At 38.6% G+C, this 16,045-nt stretch overlaps 1 protein-coding gene across 15 annotated transcripts in view; it reads left to right on the top strand.

Annotated features, from left to right (window-relative positions):
- Positions 1 to 13,571, top strand: part of LOC102216809 (neurexin-1a-like) — an 84,717-nt gene extending 71,146 nt beyond the window's left edge. For all 15 annotated transcript variants that reach the window (XM_023341404.1, XM_023341399.1, XM_023341402.1 and 12 more), the window contains 2 exons: positions 7,488 to 7,563; positions 10,120 to 13,571. In XM_023341404.1, coding sequence (XP_023197172.1) covers positions 7,488 to 7,563; positions 10,120 to 10,421 — 378 coding nt within the window. In that variant the 3' untranslated portion in view covers positions 10,422 to 13,571. The remainder of the gene's footprint in view (positions 1 to 7,487; positions 7,564 to 10,119) is intronic.
- The last annotated feature ends 2,474 nt before the right edge of the window (positions 13,572 to 16,045 follow it).

Genomic DNA, 16,045 nt, shown 5'->3' with positions numbered 1-16,045 from the left:
GAGTTCATAACGCTTGGAATATATTAGCCAACAGTTATTGCTTTCCAATTATTTGTGCTGGGTGACACGTTTAACTAGAAGTGGAGACCCTAATCAAATTCTGCTTTGGGTCTTACCCAATCTTTGGGTGACTCGGTGGTCATATCTCTTGTTCGGATGTAATTCTTCAGACTTCCTCAGCACACGAGTCTTATCAGTACCCTGCCATCATCCTTTAGTATGGCAAAAGGTAATTAAAATCGTAATTTGCTTTGATAAGATTCATTATGAGTGCTGTAAGAGGATTAGTATGCACACACCCCATTCATCAAGACCAGCAGAATATCAAGATGTGTCGAAGGGAGTAGGATTGTGTTTTTTTTTTTACTCTGCTAGTGTTAAAGGGAGTTTATTCATGTGTCATATGCTTCAGGCACTGAGACAAACTAAAGCGTCCCACCAAATACATTACTCATGTAAAATATGAAGCACCGACTGAGACATTACACATTATGGATGAAAAATAACAATGATTGATGATGGTGACTAAAAATTAAGTTCCATTCAAACTGTTCCAAGCATTTTAGTCAAAATTATCTTAAAAGTTTATGTTTTTATCCTCTAAATAGAAATATTGCTTATCTGTTTTGAAGTTGTCAAAAATGTAAGAAAATAGTTTACAAGCTTAAAATCCAATTCATATTCAATTCAAAAACACTTTATTTATCCTAAAGGCAAATTCAATGTTGTAACTCGTATCATCCAAGTATCTTTAAAGAATGATGCTGTTGGTAGGACAGATCTGCAGTAGGAGTCCATCCTGCAATAAATCTGACCAAAAACTGTATGACGGTTTTATGACATACTAACAACTTAATTTCTGGCTAACAGAGACGATATTCCACAGTAGCAAATCCTGGATGACACCATCAGTTATTGGTCAGCACTGCTAATCCACCTTGTTTGCTTTTGCTGCTCCTCTTAAGATCTCTAGAGAATTATTTAAATTTTTTTACTTTTTTGAGACTCAGTAGTTTGTTTTTAAGTATGGTCAATAATGTCTTTTAATAAGGCATAAGGCATCATTACCAGGTCAAATGTCCTGTAAACTTTAAAAACTTTAAACATTTTTAACATAAAAACATGGTGGACCACTGGTGGACTTTATTAGGGGAAATCCTGCCATGTTGCCACGAATATGCATCATAACAACTGTGTAAAAAAAAAAAGAGAAGAGAACAAATACTTTTAGCATTCATAATAGTCCAAACATACAATGACTCAACCCAAAAACATTATGAACAAAAGTCAACTAGAAGAACAAATCAGCAGAATTACTCCAACATTCTGCTAACATGAGTGGCGTAATTCTAGAAGCAGCTTCTTTTTTACAAATTGTAACTGCAAGGAAGAATTTTTAAGAGTGGACTGAAGTAATCAGAAATCAGATTATTGAGCTTAAAAAAGATGGAGTGCAAAAATCAATTTGGACATTTTATGCTGCAGAAAATGTATTATTATCATCATTATCATTATACAATCCTACACTGTAGTTGTTTCATGGAACCACAATGTGAGCTGCCTCCAAGCACCTCACAATCATTCCCTCTTCAAGCTGTCATTAAATTCAGCGAAACTTTGGAAATTTCAACATTGAATATATATCAAAAATAATAAATATTTCCAAATATTCTGATAGAAAAGACGGATAATATAACCACAAAATACGTTTTTGTTTCTTGTTGCTGCTGTTGCATAAAGTGATGTATAATTTTTTCCTCATCTTTGTTCTGTAATCCTGTCTGAACAGACTTCAAGGTCTGTGAGAAGAAAGGTATTTTGTGTACAGTGGCTCCCTGCATTTCTCTGCAACAACACATTCACCTAAATGGATTAGACGGTAAATTCTCACCTAATTGATCCCTCTGCTGACTTACGGGGCTATAAATGTTTCTGCTAATGGAGAACGGAATAGCTTTTACAAAATATGTGTTCAGTAATCCAGTGAGATTGAGACAACAGAAGGACATAATAGTTATTGATACATAATTATTGTGGCTGGAACAGGAGAGTTGGTGTTAAAATAAGAGGAGACAAACTCCACAGCTTCACCTCAGACTTTTTTCGCTCTATTGTTCAGATCACTACAATCGAAATGTTGTCAAGCTCTTAGTGGGCGTCTGTGTCTGCTGCAGTTCTTCTTCTGAGTTATAAAACAGCCGCACCGGAAAAAAAATCCTACATGATACCAGTTGCCATGGAAATAGTGGGCCCCACTACCCGCAGCTTACTTTCTCTCTTTCTCTCGCATCCAGACTCCCACAGAGAGTTGTTCCTCTGTGTATAAACCACCAGCTGTTTCAGACGTAAATAATGGAGCACTGATAGCTGTGAGCTAAGCCTCAGGCATCAATAATGGATTACGTGAGCTGGATGGATACGGCTGTAGAGTGACACCGCTGTCACAGGGGCTTCTTTTCACACCTCACTTCTCAGTGTCTCCCTGTGTGTGTGTGCGTGTGTGCGTGCGTGTGTGCGCGTGTGTGTGTTAGATGAACGGCTCTAGCTTTGTGAAGTCCTGATGTCAAGGTTAAATCTGACATGCAGCGTTTTATGGTGGAATTGAAACCACCTGATGTGAACTAGGTCAGACCTACTATATGCTCAATATACTGAAGAGAGGTTTTGCGCTTATGAGTCAAGTCACTCATGTCAACTCTTAAATTCTGTTTGTAGCAGTTATTTTCAGCGTGAAATGCTCGCTCGCTGAGTTTTACACAAAATTAGGATATTTCATAACGCTAATTAGAATCATTAATCATGGGAAGGACTCCTGCCTTTACTTTCTCAAGAATAGCAAACCACAAAATGTTGTTCACTGTTCACAAAGTAGTGTATCCAAACATATTACTAGAAAGTTGAGTGGAAAGAAAAACTGTGGAAGAAAAAGGTTTGCAACGAAACAGAAACAACCACAACATTCAAAGCATTGTGAATAAAGAATTATGTGCTCTAAAATATTGCACTAACACCAAAAGAAATCATCCAAAAATACATACTTTCAATTCATATTTTCATAATATTCTCTCAAGTCCAAAAGCAAAGGTAGAGAAAGGAATGAGCTATTAGTCAAGTTTCAATAATTAGCAGTCAACATTAGGCAGAGGGGATAAAATCAAAAGTTATTAGATGCACCACTATGCGGACATGGACGCCTCTGAATCAATAATAAAAACTTGGATTAATTTATAGCCAAAGTTTGATCATGGCCAGGTCAGTTTGCCACAATCAGAATGACATAATCAAAACAAGTGTTAAATTGTACAATGATGTCAAAGCTTATTACAACTTTTTCTTCTCTTCTGCTATAGTTGGTAGAATAGAATAGAATTTAACCCAGTGAAGTACTGAACCTAATAACGATAAAGATTAGATTATTACTAAATTAAAAATTAAAGAGAGAATTATTAAGCTGGAGAAAGTCGCACACTCAGCCCACAGTGTTCTTTGACCTGTTTCTATTTATTTTTACCACCTCGTAAATTTTCAGAAAATTTTCTAGCAAATATAAAATTACCGGTTAAACCTTAAATGCCAGAAATTGTTAACAGACATAGTGAACAAGTAGACAATTCAAAAACAAATTATTGGCTCTGGGTATCATCATTACAATAGAACAGAAGAGAAATGCTTCTTATTGTCCCACGGTGGAGAAAGTCAGATGTACCAGCAGCAAGTTAAATATAAATGGAAGCACGCATATTCAAACAAATTCAGTAAAATTCCCCTATTAAACGCCATTTACTATTCAGTTAGTAATTAGGTAATTCAAACAGGCTAGCCCTGTAAAAAAAATAAAATAAAAAAATCTAATTTACGGTAAAATACCGTCAGTTGTGGTTGCCAGAATTTTACCGTATAAATACAGTAAAATCCATATTTATACAAGAAAATGTGTACATCCCAGATTTGTACCGTATTTATACTGCCGGTATTTTACCATAACAGTTTTTTTTTCAGTGTACACTGTACTGATGTTAGCTGAAGCAGCAAGGCCTCATCTAAGTATTATTTTGTAATTTTTAGCTGCGCATGCATTCTTTCCAACAAATGCTTAAGCATACGTTGAAGGAATGCTGTTATCACATTTTAGGCCATTAGATATTTATTTTTTATTTAGAAAAAGGAATTGTTTCTTTGCCTTTCTTACGTATTTTTATTATATAAAATATGCTAAAGTGGTTAAATGAAAGATGTGACATTTTTTCAACCAATTAATCAATTAATCATCAGAATAATTAACTACTAAATTAATTGTTAGTTGCAGTCCCACTGATGTAAACTCCTTTCAATATTGAGTTTATAGTCCTCTACCTAGTACAAGAAAAAAAGCAGTTTGAATTTTGAGCCCCACTAAAAACTCTGACCATATAATGTCCAAGTGGACAGTGTGAACACAGCTTCTGTCTTGTTTGAGAAGAGTCTACAGCCTCCCTATTGAGGTTGCCTTGTGTTGCCAGGCAACTAACCTGGCCTTAACCACCACACACAAAAAGTGTAGATAAAAACAGATCGTGAACACACAAACACTCAGGTGGATATAGAACAATAGACCTGTATTGCAACACATTGCATCACAGGTGGGGCAGTGGGATATGTCTTATTAAAGGCGTTACAACTACAAATAATTGAGCAATTTGCGCTTTGGTTTGCGTATGTGTGGAAGTGTGTCTGCTCGCGTCGCCAGTGGGTTTCTCTGGTTTCTGCTTTGTGCAGAAAGAATGTTTTCAGCAGCGTCTCCTGAAGTCCACAGTGAGTTGATTTCTGTGTGTTTGTGTGTGCTGAAAAAGTGGAAGGGATTAATAATGCATGACAGCTGAGAACCAGCGAAGAGATTGTGTGAGTGTTTATGCTAGAGGCGCGCTCTGAGTCACAGACCCCGGTTTGGGTTTGATGCTCGCTGTCTGTGGATGCAAAAGCTTCGGCTCCTGCGTACGTGAGCTTTTGTGTTCAATGCAAAGATTGATAGATGAAACCTGGGGCTCAGAGGGGCCGTCCGATTGGCTAAGAGGAATCAGCTGACATGTCCACGAGCTCTTTGAATATTTGTTGTACATCCACTCCCTCCCTCCCTTTCTTTCTTTTTCTTCTTCACAATCTTCACATCTTTGTCTCCATCTTTTCGTCCACCCGCTGTTCATCTTTTAAATCTCCCTGCTCACTTTTTTTTCCTTCTCACTTTCCCTTTCTCTCTCCCATCCTCCATATCTTTCCATATTTACTCACTACCCTCTCCTCCTCCTCTGCCTCCTCTTCGTGTCCTGTACCCCCCTCCCTCCCAGTCTGTGGTTGAGCTCCAGTGATAGGCTGTTAATGCAGGCGTTGTATGAGTCTATCTCACCATCTGCAGTAGTGGAGCTAGCTCCTCTCCTCTCTCTCATCGGGATCTCTTCATCAGCCCTCCAACTTCATCCTGGTTTGCTGTATGCCTGTGTAGACGAGTCTATATAGAAACAGACCAGTAGAGCATGCTTGGCTGATATAGGAAGTGTGTGTACATGTGTGTGAAAGTAGCAGACAAGCTGTTGAATCTTCTGCAGGAGTGTGTGAGGACTTAGAGCAAGTATTATGTGTGAACTAGGCAGTCAGGGAGGCTTGGATGGCCGCTGGCACTGCTCAGCTGCTCAGGTAGAGACTTTACTCTTTAAGCATGCTTCTTGTCGGTTTACTACTCTGTGCATTTCTTCCGTTAACATTTATTTGTCTGTATGTCAGCATGTTCTGTTGTTGGACTTTAAAAAGTTGGTGAGAGACGGAGCATCTGGTAGATTTTACGAGTCGGCAGTAGGGTGTAAATTGATTTTGTTTTCTTGTGCCCTGCGCAATAGGTGGATCGATACTCACAATTGACACCTTCCCATTTGAACATTGCGCTCAGCTGATTTTGTGATGTCACAAATTCGAGGAGGGACCTTGTAAAATTTTACTTGTTCGATTCCGATTCTGCAGGGCACGTTGGTTTCTTCGGATCAATGATTGAGCACGATCTGCTGGGCATTGATCGGTGGCAGATGACACGGGTGATGTGGTTCATGTGCTGGTCGCGTCCTGGCAAAGGCACAGAGGTTTTATTGACTGGCTGGATGCCAGCGGCTAATCTCACCCCAGCTGAGTTTGACAGCCCAGTGGGCAGAACTGATTGGAAACCCAGTGAAGGGAAGAGACAAAGCCAAGCATCAATGACCTAATGCATGTTTCAGGCCAACATAAACCACAGAAGACTTGTTTGGACCACCGTCGTACCTTACAAGGCCTGGGCAGACTTTATTAGACAGTAAAGTAATAAAATCTTGTCTTTTGCTGATACAGCCCATGTTCTTACAAAGACAAGTTGATGAGGAAGACATTTTTAGTGGGTTTGTTACTCCAAGACATCATGGACCAATTAGTGCTTTGATTAGACTCCAATTCTCCTCCAGTTTGGATGTAATCTTCCTCTCAAGCTCTGCTGCTCTCACTGGGTTACTAACATCCACTGCAATGCATCACAATCCAATTTTAATTTAGAGCCGGCACAGAGCGCCCGGCATGGTTAAAATGCACGCACACACGTTTAAAAATCTCTCATGCCAAGGCGTCACAGGCAGGCGATGTTTAACGGTAGCCCATGAATATGCGGGGCGCATTAGCGTTAAAGAAAGACAGCTCGCTTTTATCAAAGCCCTCATCTCCTTTTTTCCTATTTTTTTCCTCCAGAACTGCTTGTTCTAAAACATAAAAAGAAAATCCTCTTCATCCCACCATCTATCTTTAACCAACTCTCTCTCTCTCTTCTGTCCGCTCCACACTCAGGCAGGAATAGCAAATCAATGCACAGGTCCCCATTGAGGGTGCACACTCCCTTTTTTTTTTCTTTTTTATATTCCCCATCATTTTTAACAGCCTGAACTTAGAGTTGCCATGGCAACAGGCGGAGCAGGGATGGAGAGGGAAAAAGGGTGCCTTTTTTCCACAGACGGAGAAAGGATCTGTTGTTGAGGTATTCACTTTTAAGACATAGACAGGTGCTGGGGAAAAAGAAATAAAAAGAGGAAGAGCTTGTTTAATGTTTTGCTGCTTATGCCGCATTTAACTCCCAATATGAGGTGAAGGGAGGCGGGGGGGAGGCTGTACACAGGAAGTGGAGAAATAAAAAGGCTGGCTGGAGGAAATGAAAGGGGGAGGGCTGAAAGAGCAGGAGATAACGAGTGGTTCCCTTGTGGGTTAAACAGGATTCATAGTCGTCCCCCCACCCGGCGCTCCTCCCTGCTTCTTTTCTTCTTCTCCTCTTGATGTTGGCTGCCAGCCATTCTTACAGGCCAAAGCGTTGGCAAAAGTGTGGTCGATGGATGTGCTTTCTGTGAGCTCAAAGGTGTTGAAAATAAACAGAACGGATGCGGAGCACAAACTGTCTCTGTACCCTGTGTCTTATATTTATTTTTTTAAATCTCCATGTCTTCTCTCCACAGACGGTAGACGACCTGCTGGTCGCGTCCGCCGAGTGTCCGAGCGACGATGAAGACATTGACCCCTGTGACAGCTCAGGTGAGACAAGTGCTAAAAAAATACATGTGTCACATTGATTTCTCCGCTAGTTTTTCATGTGTCGCTCAGTTGTCGTTTTCTTCCCCTTGGTCACTCCCTGCTATGAATTTTTCATTTCCACTTTGGTTTCTGTCTCCTGGCACCACTTTTTATCTTTATGCCTTTCTCTGCTTTTGCTTGCTCCCATCACCTTCTCCTACTCTTTTGTTATTCACTCCTTATTCTTGGGAAATGTATCTTTTTCTTCATCACATATAAAAAAAATTGAATAGAAAAAAGTACAGCAGTGATCTTATGTAATAGACCAACACAAAGTAGCTCTTATTTGTGAATTAGAAAGGTATAGGATTCAATGGTGAGCAGCAATATATAAAAAGTTAGTTACACAAACCCTAAATCACCATTGACATTGGTTCCACTAAAGCAAAGGCATTATACACTATACACAGTATTTGGTGGAAGTTAATGCTAAAATGCTACACCAACATTATATTTTGCAAAAGTTAATGTTAAATTGGCATATCACCATGGTATTACCCAGTAGCTAATGCTAAAGTACAACACCAATATTGTATTTACCAGAAGGTAATGCTAAAATGCTATACCAACATGGTATTTAGCAAAAGCTAATGCTAAAGAGCTAAATTCAATCATCTTGATACCCACGATGTGTCAATGATGATGTGCACATCACTGCATGATATTGACCCAGAAGCACTATCTGTACAGTTAGCTCATTTGCACATGCGTTACAATAAATAGTTCTGGATCATTGTAAAAATGAAGATCTAACTAAACTTTACTAGCTATCAAACAACCTATTTTCCTAGGAAATGTTACAAATCCCTTAATGAATAATTGTCATAATTTAGATTGAAGATGGTACTTAAGTAGAAATCTGTGTATTGTACTGTAATGTATACTCTGATGTCCCTGTAAACACTATGAGATTTATTGATTGTGTTTTCAGAAAGTACAACGCTGCACCCCTTATGCTGATAGGATACTACTTTATTACTCTATTTTTATTACTCCATCATGTTTGGCTATTGTATACAGGAAAATAACCTGGTTAGTTTTTTAGAAAATAGTCAAAGCAGTATAGCAAAATCCAAATAAACAATTTTATCTATATTTGTTATTATTCTCTTTAAATCGGATTTATTTTAGTACATGCACAAATGAGCAAATGGTGCAGATCTTGGAGTGACGATGAAGTACACTTAACTATAAATTTTGCGCTTCGGGAAGTGATTCTGTGGAACAGACCTTTCACTTATGGTGTAAATTTTATAGTTGTTGAGTATTGCTAACTCTGCAAACACCGAATCACAACTGAAAATTTACAAAACAGTAAATTTTGTGTTTTAGAATGCATCCAGAAAAATGTATTTATGGGAAGCTAAGGATACACCTGACTTAATAAATGGTAAGGAGGTGACACAATCATTTGAATCAGCTTTTCTGGAGCAGCAAAACATCCAAAATATGCACAACAGGGTTAGCAGTTTCTGCTCTAATTGGAGAAACAGATGTTTCTACAAAATATTGAGTCAATGGGGTTGAAAACAAATCCATCCTACCCTAAAAAGAAATTATTTTCCTTCCCTTCAAAACCACTTTCCAACAAAAGCCTATTAAAGTACATTGAAGTTTGTGACTAAATATCTTTGCAAGGCACTGCATTTGGACTGAAATGATTAATCAGATAAATCGTGATTAATCAATTATTAAAATAATTGTCAACTAATTTAGTAATCGATTAATTGTTAACTGGAGTATACAGACTCAAAAAATAGCTTTGTCTTTGTCTGTAAATATGTTATATCCAGAACTCAAGTAGCACAGTCTTAGCTTCACCCTTTAAATTCCGTAAAGAAAATCTCCTACTGAACATCTTGCTATCTAATTATTAATCAGTTAATCCAAAAGATAATCACCAGATCAGACCTACACTTTATTGATGTTAAGTCGAGCAGAAATGGCTGAGCAATTAACGTTGATGTTAGAAATAATTTCTCAGCGCCAGCTTGCATCCTTTGATGCAAATGATCAAATGCTGGTTATTTGTATCGGAATGCCGTTGTTGTATTTTAGGGGTTTTTTAATAGAAATTTAATTATTTGTTTATTTCCATCTTTAAATGTATGTCTAATGTATAAAATGACTTTGGTGGATAAATTAAAAATATGTAAAATGTGTTTTTTTTATCTGATTAATCAATTAATCATCAGAATAATTAATAACAAAAACAATCCTTTGTTGCACCCCCATAATGCATGTCATAAAGTGTAAGAACTATAATTTATTTGTTCTGGACCTCCTTTTCGTCATGTAATCTGCAGTCAGACGATATGTAAACAACTTTGGCTCTAATCTCCATTTTACACTTGACAGGCTGCCATTATGCAAAATCCTTATCAAATAATTCATCATGATGATGCATTATGTCTTCTTGCTCCCCACCCACTGCCTTTGCATGTAATTCAAATTAATAATGCATAAAGCTATTTGAAAAAAATCACATAGCTTTTCTCACCTCTCCTTTGCCGACAGCCCGCCCTCCGCCGCCAGATGTGAAGGTGTTTCCTGGTCCGTCCGAGGTGGTGCGGGAGAGCAGCAGCACCACCGGCATGGTGGTGGGCATCGTGGCGGCCGCCGCCCTCTGCATCCTCATCCTCCTCTACGCCATGTACAAGTACCGCAACCGCGACGAAGGCTCCTATCATGTGGACGAGAGCCGCAACTACATCAGCAACTCGGCCACGCAGCCCAACGGCAGCGCCAAGGACAAACCGCTGGGCATCGCTAAGATCTCTAAGAACAAGAAGAACAAAGACAAGGAGTATTATGTCTGAGGCGGACACGCCTTTCCCCTCCCCCTGAAACAGACAAATATGCGTACACCTTTATATATTACAATATGTGTATATAGATAGATATATTCTCCAAGAAAAAAAAAGAAACAGTCATACACAGGGACATAGACATGATGATTTTAATGTTTACTCTCCAATAATCACACCTGCACACATTCTGTCAAGCACAAACACACACAAAAAAGTCCACACGCACACATTTAAGCACAAACATACACTCACAGACGGACCTGGGGGCCCGGGCCCTCACTGTACAGTATTTACCAATGAGCAGAGCCTCTGACAGAGGCTTGTTTTATGAGCATTAACACCATTCCGAATGAGTTAGAAAGCACCAGTTCAACCACCATTTTGGCTCCAGCCTGGTCTGCCACAGTCTCTTCAGACTGCGAGGGGTGAAAACCAGACTTTAAGTGAAGCACACGGTGGGCCGAGAGAGAGGCAGTGCACCCGAACAAAGAAGATGTAAAAGCACTAAGTGTCTCTTCCAAGCTTCTTGGCCTTCCTCCCTGTTAGCAGACAGGACTCGATGAAGCACAGCGGACGGTGAAGAAACAAGCACACCAGTGGCTCAAAGTTTAGCCTCGCAGCTACAGGACAGGAACTCACAGGAACTCAATGTGTAGCCATAGAGACAGTGAATTACTACAAGAAAAACAGGCACAGGCAGGGCTGGGTGAGCTGCTGTTGTTATGCTGCAGAGCTGATGTTTTTTACAGCCTCCTGTATAAATCACAACGAAGGAAGCAGAGGAAACAAGGAGATGTTTTCCTGCACAGGATACTTGAGACTTTAGATGCTACCTACAGACACCAGTGAGGCGTGGCCGCTGTGTCTCCCCTCGCGTACATACGGCACAACATAAACTGACTCTGAAGACAACAAGACGGTGAATCGATCACTACGATGAAGACGAATATCAAGGAACATTTGGACAGTACAGACTTTGGGGAAGGGAGGTGTGGGGGGGAATCTTATTGCACGTGAATTATCTTACTCCGTGTGATTTATACTTCGTTGAAACTCCAGATACACCACCATCGTAAACTCCACCACCTCGGCTTCAAGTATTCCCAAACATTCGCTTCAAATAGTTTGGTTTTCAACAGTAATTTAAGGCCCCGCCCACACTGACAGAGATTTTAATCAAAATTGAAATGGTTCTTCTGTAATTTGCAACTTCTTTGTTTTAAAACAATATTTTTTAATCTGTTTTCTAAAGTGGAGATTTGCTTACATATTAGATATTAAACAAAGTGCAATAGAAGCCTGTTTTGCACAAGGATGAAAATTAGAGGATTAAAATTAATTTAATGTTTTTTTTCCATTGACTGCCTCGCCTTGTCCTGATGGCGTTTCCAACCAACTCTAAGTGTCAGCTGAATAACTGAAAGATAGGTGTATGGACAGATTTGAATGCTTCTGGCTTTATTTCCCAGAAAGAAAGTCAGAAGAAACTTTTAGACAATTTGCTAAACGTCTCCTTACATCCAACTTTCTTGTTGTCTTTCCATTCTATCCTTCCTTTCTTCCATAACTGTTCCTACTCTGTTTTTGTCCTTTATCTTCTTTGTATTCTTTGCATTCTTCATCTTTCCTTCCTTTTGTTGTATTTGTTTCTTCTCCCTTCCCTTCCCTTCATCGTCTTATCATGTTAAAATGTCTTATCACGATAAAAATTTTGATTTATCGTTGTGAGAAATTCCAATTCAGGCTGTATTGAAAAAAACAAAACTGTCCATATTGTCAGGTTCTACTTTGTTCAATGAGAATATCAATAAATATGAATAAATATGGAAAATATGATTAAATGCAGTTACTGTGAGCAGTTTAGTGATACCAATCACATCTTTTTTGTGATTGGTATCACTAAACGCTCACCCTTAATGTTTAGCCTAACTTTGCTTTAGCCATGCTCATAATCTTCTTTCCTTTTATGTAATTAATGTTGACACTCAACACCTGCTGATTCAAGAACGGTATTACACCAACATTTTTAATTTGAATTTCTCAAACCCTACAGAGGTTTACTTGGTATAAACTGATAAAAAGAAACATTGTTTATAAAAAAAATCTCCAGAGCAGTGCAGCCGGGGCCTGAATCTTTGAATTAAATCTCAATTTGAATCTTTTATTGATGAAGTGTGACCATCTGGACTGTGCTGCATGCCTGAGTCTCTGAGCTGTGCTGTGGAGTGGTGGTGTGTCCAAACCCTACAGAGGTTTACTTGGTTTAAACTGGTGGAGGAGGTTGCCATGCAACACCTGGATGTATATCTGCGTGTGTGTGAGTTGGGGTGTGTGTGTGTGTGTGTGTGTGTGGGCCATGCCCTATTTTCTAGTTTGATGTCCTATTGGCCACGCCCACTACACCTGCTCCAATCGACCACCTTTCAAAGCGAAAACCAGCCGAGGAAAAGACCGACCAAGAGAACAAAGTAGATGTTTCCACATGTTGCTAATAGATAGACAAGTCCCGTTCTTGATGCTATCAGCTACACGACACCTTGAGTTTTCTCTCTTTCAATTTACCTCCATGCTCCGTCTGCCCTGACACAACCGTTCTGTTGGGCTTTCCTTACAAACTTTTGAAGTGTGTAAACCCTCTGCAGCTCCTGATTTGACACAAGCAGTGCCATGATTCAAGCAAAGCCCCTTCCAGTTCTTCCGAAAACGTGACCCAACCAGGCGGATGCATGTAATACGGACCAGGGGCTTGGAAGAACATGAAACTGACTGAAGCGTGTGAGATTTCAGTGTATCGTCAAAATTAACAGAACATGTTTGCATATTTTATTCATCCTAAACTGGCCTTTTTGCCCTCTTTTCCCTGATTTTCGTCCCCCTCTCTCTCTTCTCCTTTATCCACGTCTATGGCTTTCTTTCCCCTCTATCTCCATGTTGTGTTGCCATTCGAAACAAAGGGAGGCGTCTCCACAGATGGGATCCCACATTTAGGTGTTCATTAACCATGTTTATTTTCTATATGTACAATTTTTCTACAGTATTTACTTTTATTTTTATTGTTACGGTTCTTTGATGAACATAAAGTGGAAATTTATTATAAAAAATAGTTTTGAAGATTAATGAGTAAATAAAATATTACCCAAGTGAGCCTGGAGTGTGTCAGAAGAGTGTTGGGTTTTCTTTTATTGCTGCAGTCTGCCTGCAGTCAGCGCTTCAGTCTGTCATCAGGAAACATTACAGTCGGCCATGAAGGCAGATAACTGTCAAATTAAAACTGAGCTGTCAAATTTGCATAACTTTTTCTAAGCGGAGCTTTAGGCAAAAGAAGACGAATGCTCCTTTTATGTTTGTTCTTTAATTAAAATTGGGCCTATAGACTGACTGTTTATACATTCTTCTTTAAGTATGTTTATATAAATATAGGCTTATTTACAGGGGTTGGTAGATTTCACAAACTCAAAACCCATTATGAATAGCATTTAAGTCCTATATCTAAGCAGAAATATACAAACTTAGACCAGTCAACTGTCGATAAATTTGCACTTACCAATAATAGACGCAAAAAAGTTAGCTAGCCGGCAAGGGAATGCTAGCAGCTAGGTAGCGGTAGCCTCCATGAGCCTCAGTCGTCTCGGACTCAGTGAAGAGGTCTGAGTGCGACCCAAATTTTGCCTGACAGAAAAGTCCCGAGAGACAAAAAAAAAAAAGCGTAAAATATGCAACGTTAGATAGTCCTGTCAAGACAAAATGTATATGTGATTATCATATTAAATGCCAATTTAGTTATTTTTTCATAAATTAATTTAAGACATTTTAAGGTCTTAATTTTAGACCTTTAAAATAAGACTTTTAAAGGATCTCTGATTTATGGTAAAATGTGTAGCTCAAACCCAGTAACATACATCAATCTGATTATCTTTGCAAGCAGGACCAGATTTAGAAGGAGAAGAACCCCTGGGCTAGTGCCATTTTTGGTGCCCTATCAATAAATAAATGAAAATAAGAATTTTACTCAAGCAAATGACAGTACATTGATAGTTGGGATATTTGACATGTCCCATGCAAGATAGTTTCAATTATAGTTCCAAACAGATTTACTAAATATTTTAACATTATACACATTAACAAAAATTATTAATGTGTATTTATGTGTATTTAAGTGTGTTTATATATATATATACATATATATATATATATATACATATATATATATATATATATATATATATATATATATATATATATATATATATATATATATATATATATATATATATGTATATATATATAAACTCACTTCATATAAGCTTATGCATTTTGCATAAAGTACAATCTGTCATTAACTGAGAGGCAGGGAACAGCCTCAACATGTCACCAGTCTGTCACAGGGCAACACAGAGACACACAAGACAAACAACTATGCACACACACACACTCACCTGAGGACAGCGGGAGGACAGCTGGAGGGAACCGTACATTCATCAGAAGTAAAACAAACAAAAAAAACGGTCGTATCAGAACACCCCTAAAATTTAGTCAACAAATATACCAGAGCAGTGATACATTTTTATAACCTTTCCTAAGAAAGTAGATATTAAATATCCTCATTTCATTTTACATCTTTTTATTGTTTGTTGACTAAAATAACAAAAACCCATCTAATAGGACACCAAATGTAATTTTAGACCTTTTTATACTTGTTTAAAAGAAGAATAGAAATTTTGCTTTGACAGTAAAGAGCCAAATAGACCTGCAGTGTTTAGCAGATGTATGTAAACTCTTATAATTTGGAGGGGGGTGGGGGGGGGTCTTTTTTACTTAACAGCAACAAACTTTTATGTTAGTTGACAATTTTAGTGTTGATAATTGTGAGGTGGATGGAAAGGGAACCCAAAATGATTCTCACACTGTAACCCCATCAGATTAATGTACTTCCTGCATCAACTAAAGGAGCTGCTGGTCATCCTTTTCATGTTGTCATGGTTTCACCTTCTTCCACATGTATGCTGTGTCCCAAACTACAAGGAAGTCGCGTATAAGATTTCCAACGGCAAACAAGACCAAACTCATGGAGGGCACAACTAATAATTATCCTATCAACAGATTTCTCCTCTTGAGCTGTGGATGTCTCAGGGCGTCTTGCCTCCTCTGATAAATGCTCCCTGTGTCTGGTCTGTCGGTTTTGGTAGATGGCCACAACTTGCTGGATTTGCTCTGTTTTAATTTCATATGATGGATTGAACAGAGCTCAGTGAGATGCTCATGGCTTGAGATCTTGTTTCATAACCCAACCGAGTTGATGATCTCCTAAAAAAATCTCTGAGGCGTTTACGGCTAGATTTATTCTGAGATTAAATTACACACATGCAGATTCAGCTAAGTGACTTGGTTGTGGTGGATTTTATTATTTTCCTGGTTTCATCACAGAAAATCCCAATAAAAGATATTGAAGTTTTTGACAAAATGTGGTACAGTTCAAGAGGTGTGAATAATTTATGAAGGCACTGCAGAGAGTTTTTTGTGTGTGTGTCAGTTTAGGTTTCGCTGCAGTTTTATTCAACACTTAAAAGCATTTCTCAAACAATCTGAGTCTAATGGAAGCTGCACATATCCCCTCCTTTTTGTTTTCACCTTCA

The sequence above is a fragment of the Xiphophorus maculatus genome, chromosome 10 (assembly GCF_002775205.1).
Source record: "Xiphophorus maculatus strain JP 163 A chromosome 10, X_maculatus-5.0-male, whole genome shotgun sequence".
Taxonomy (NCBI): Eukaryota; Metazoa; Chordata; class Actinopteri; order Cyprinodontiformes; family Poeciliidae; genus Xiphophorus; species Xiphophorus maculatus.
Note: the sequence above shows the minus strand (reverse complement) of the source record. Positions and strands in the feature narration are given on the sequence as shown.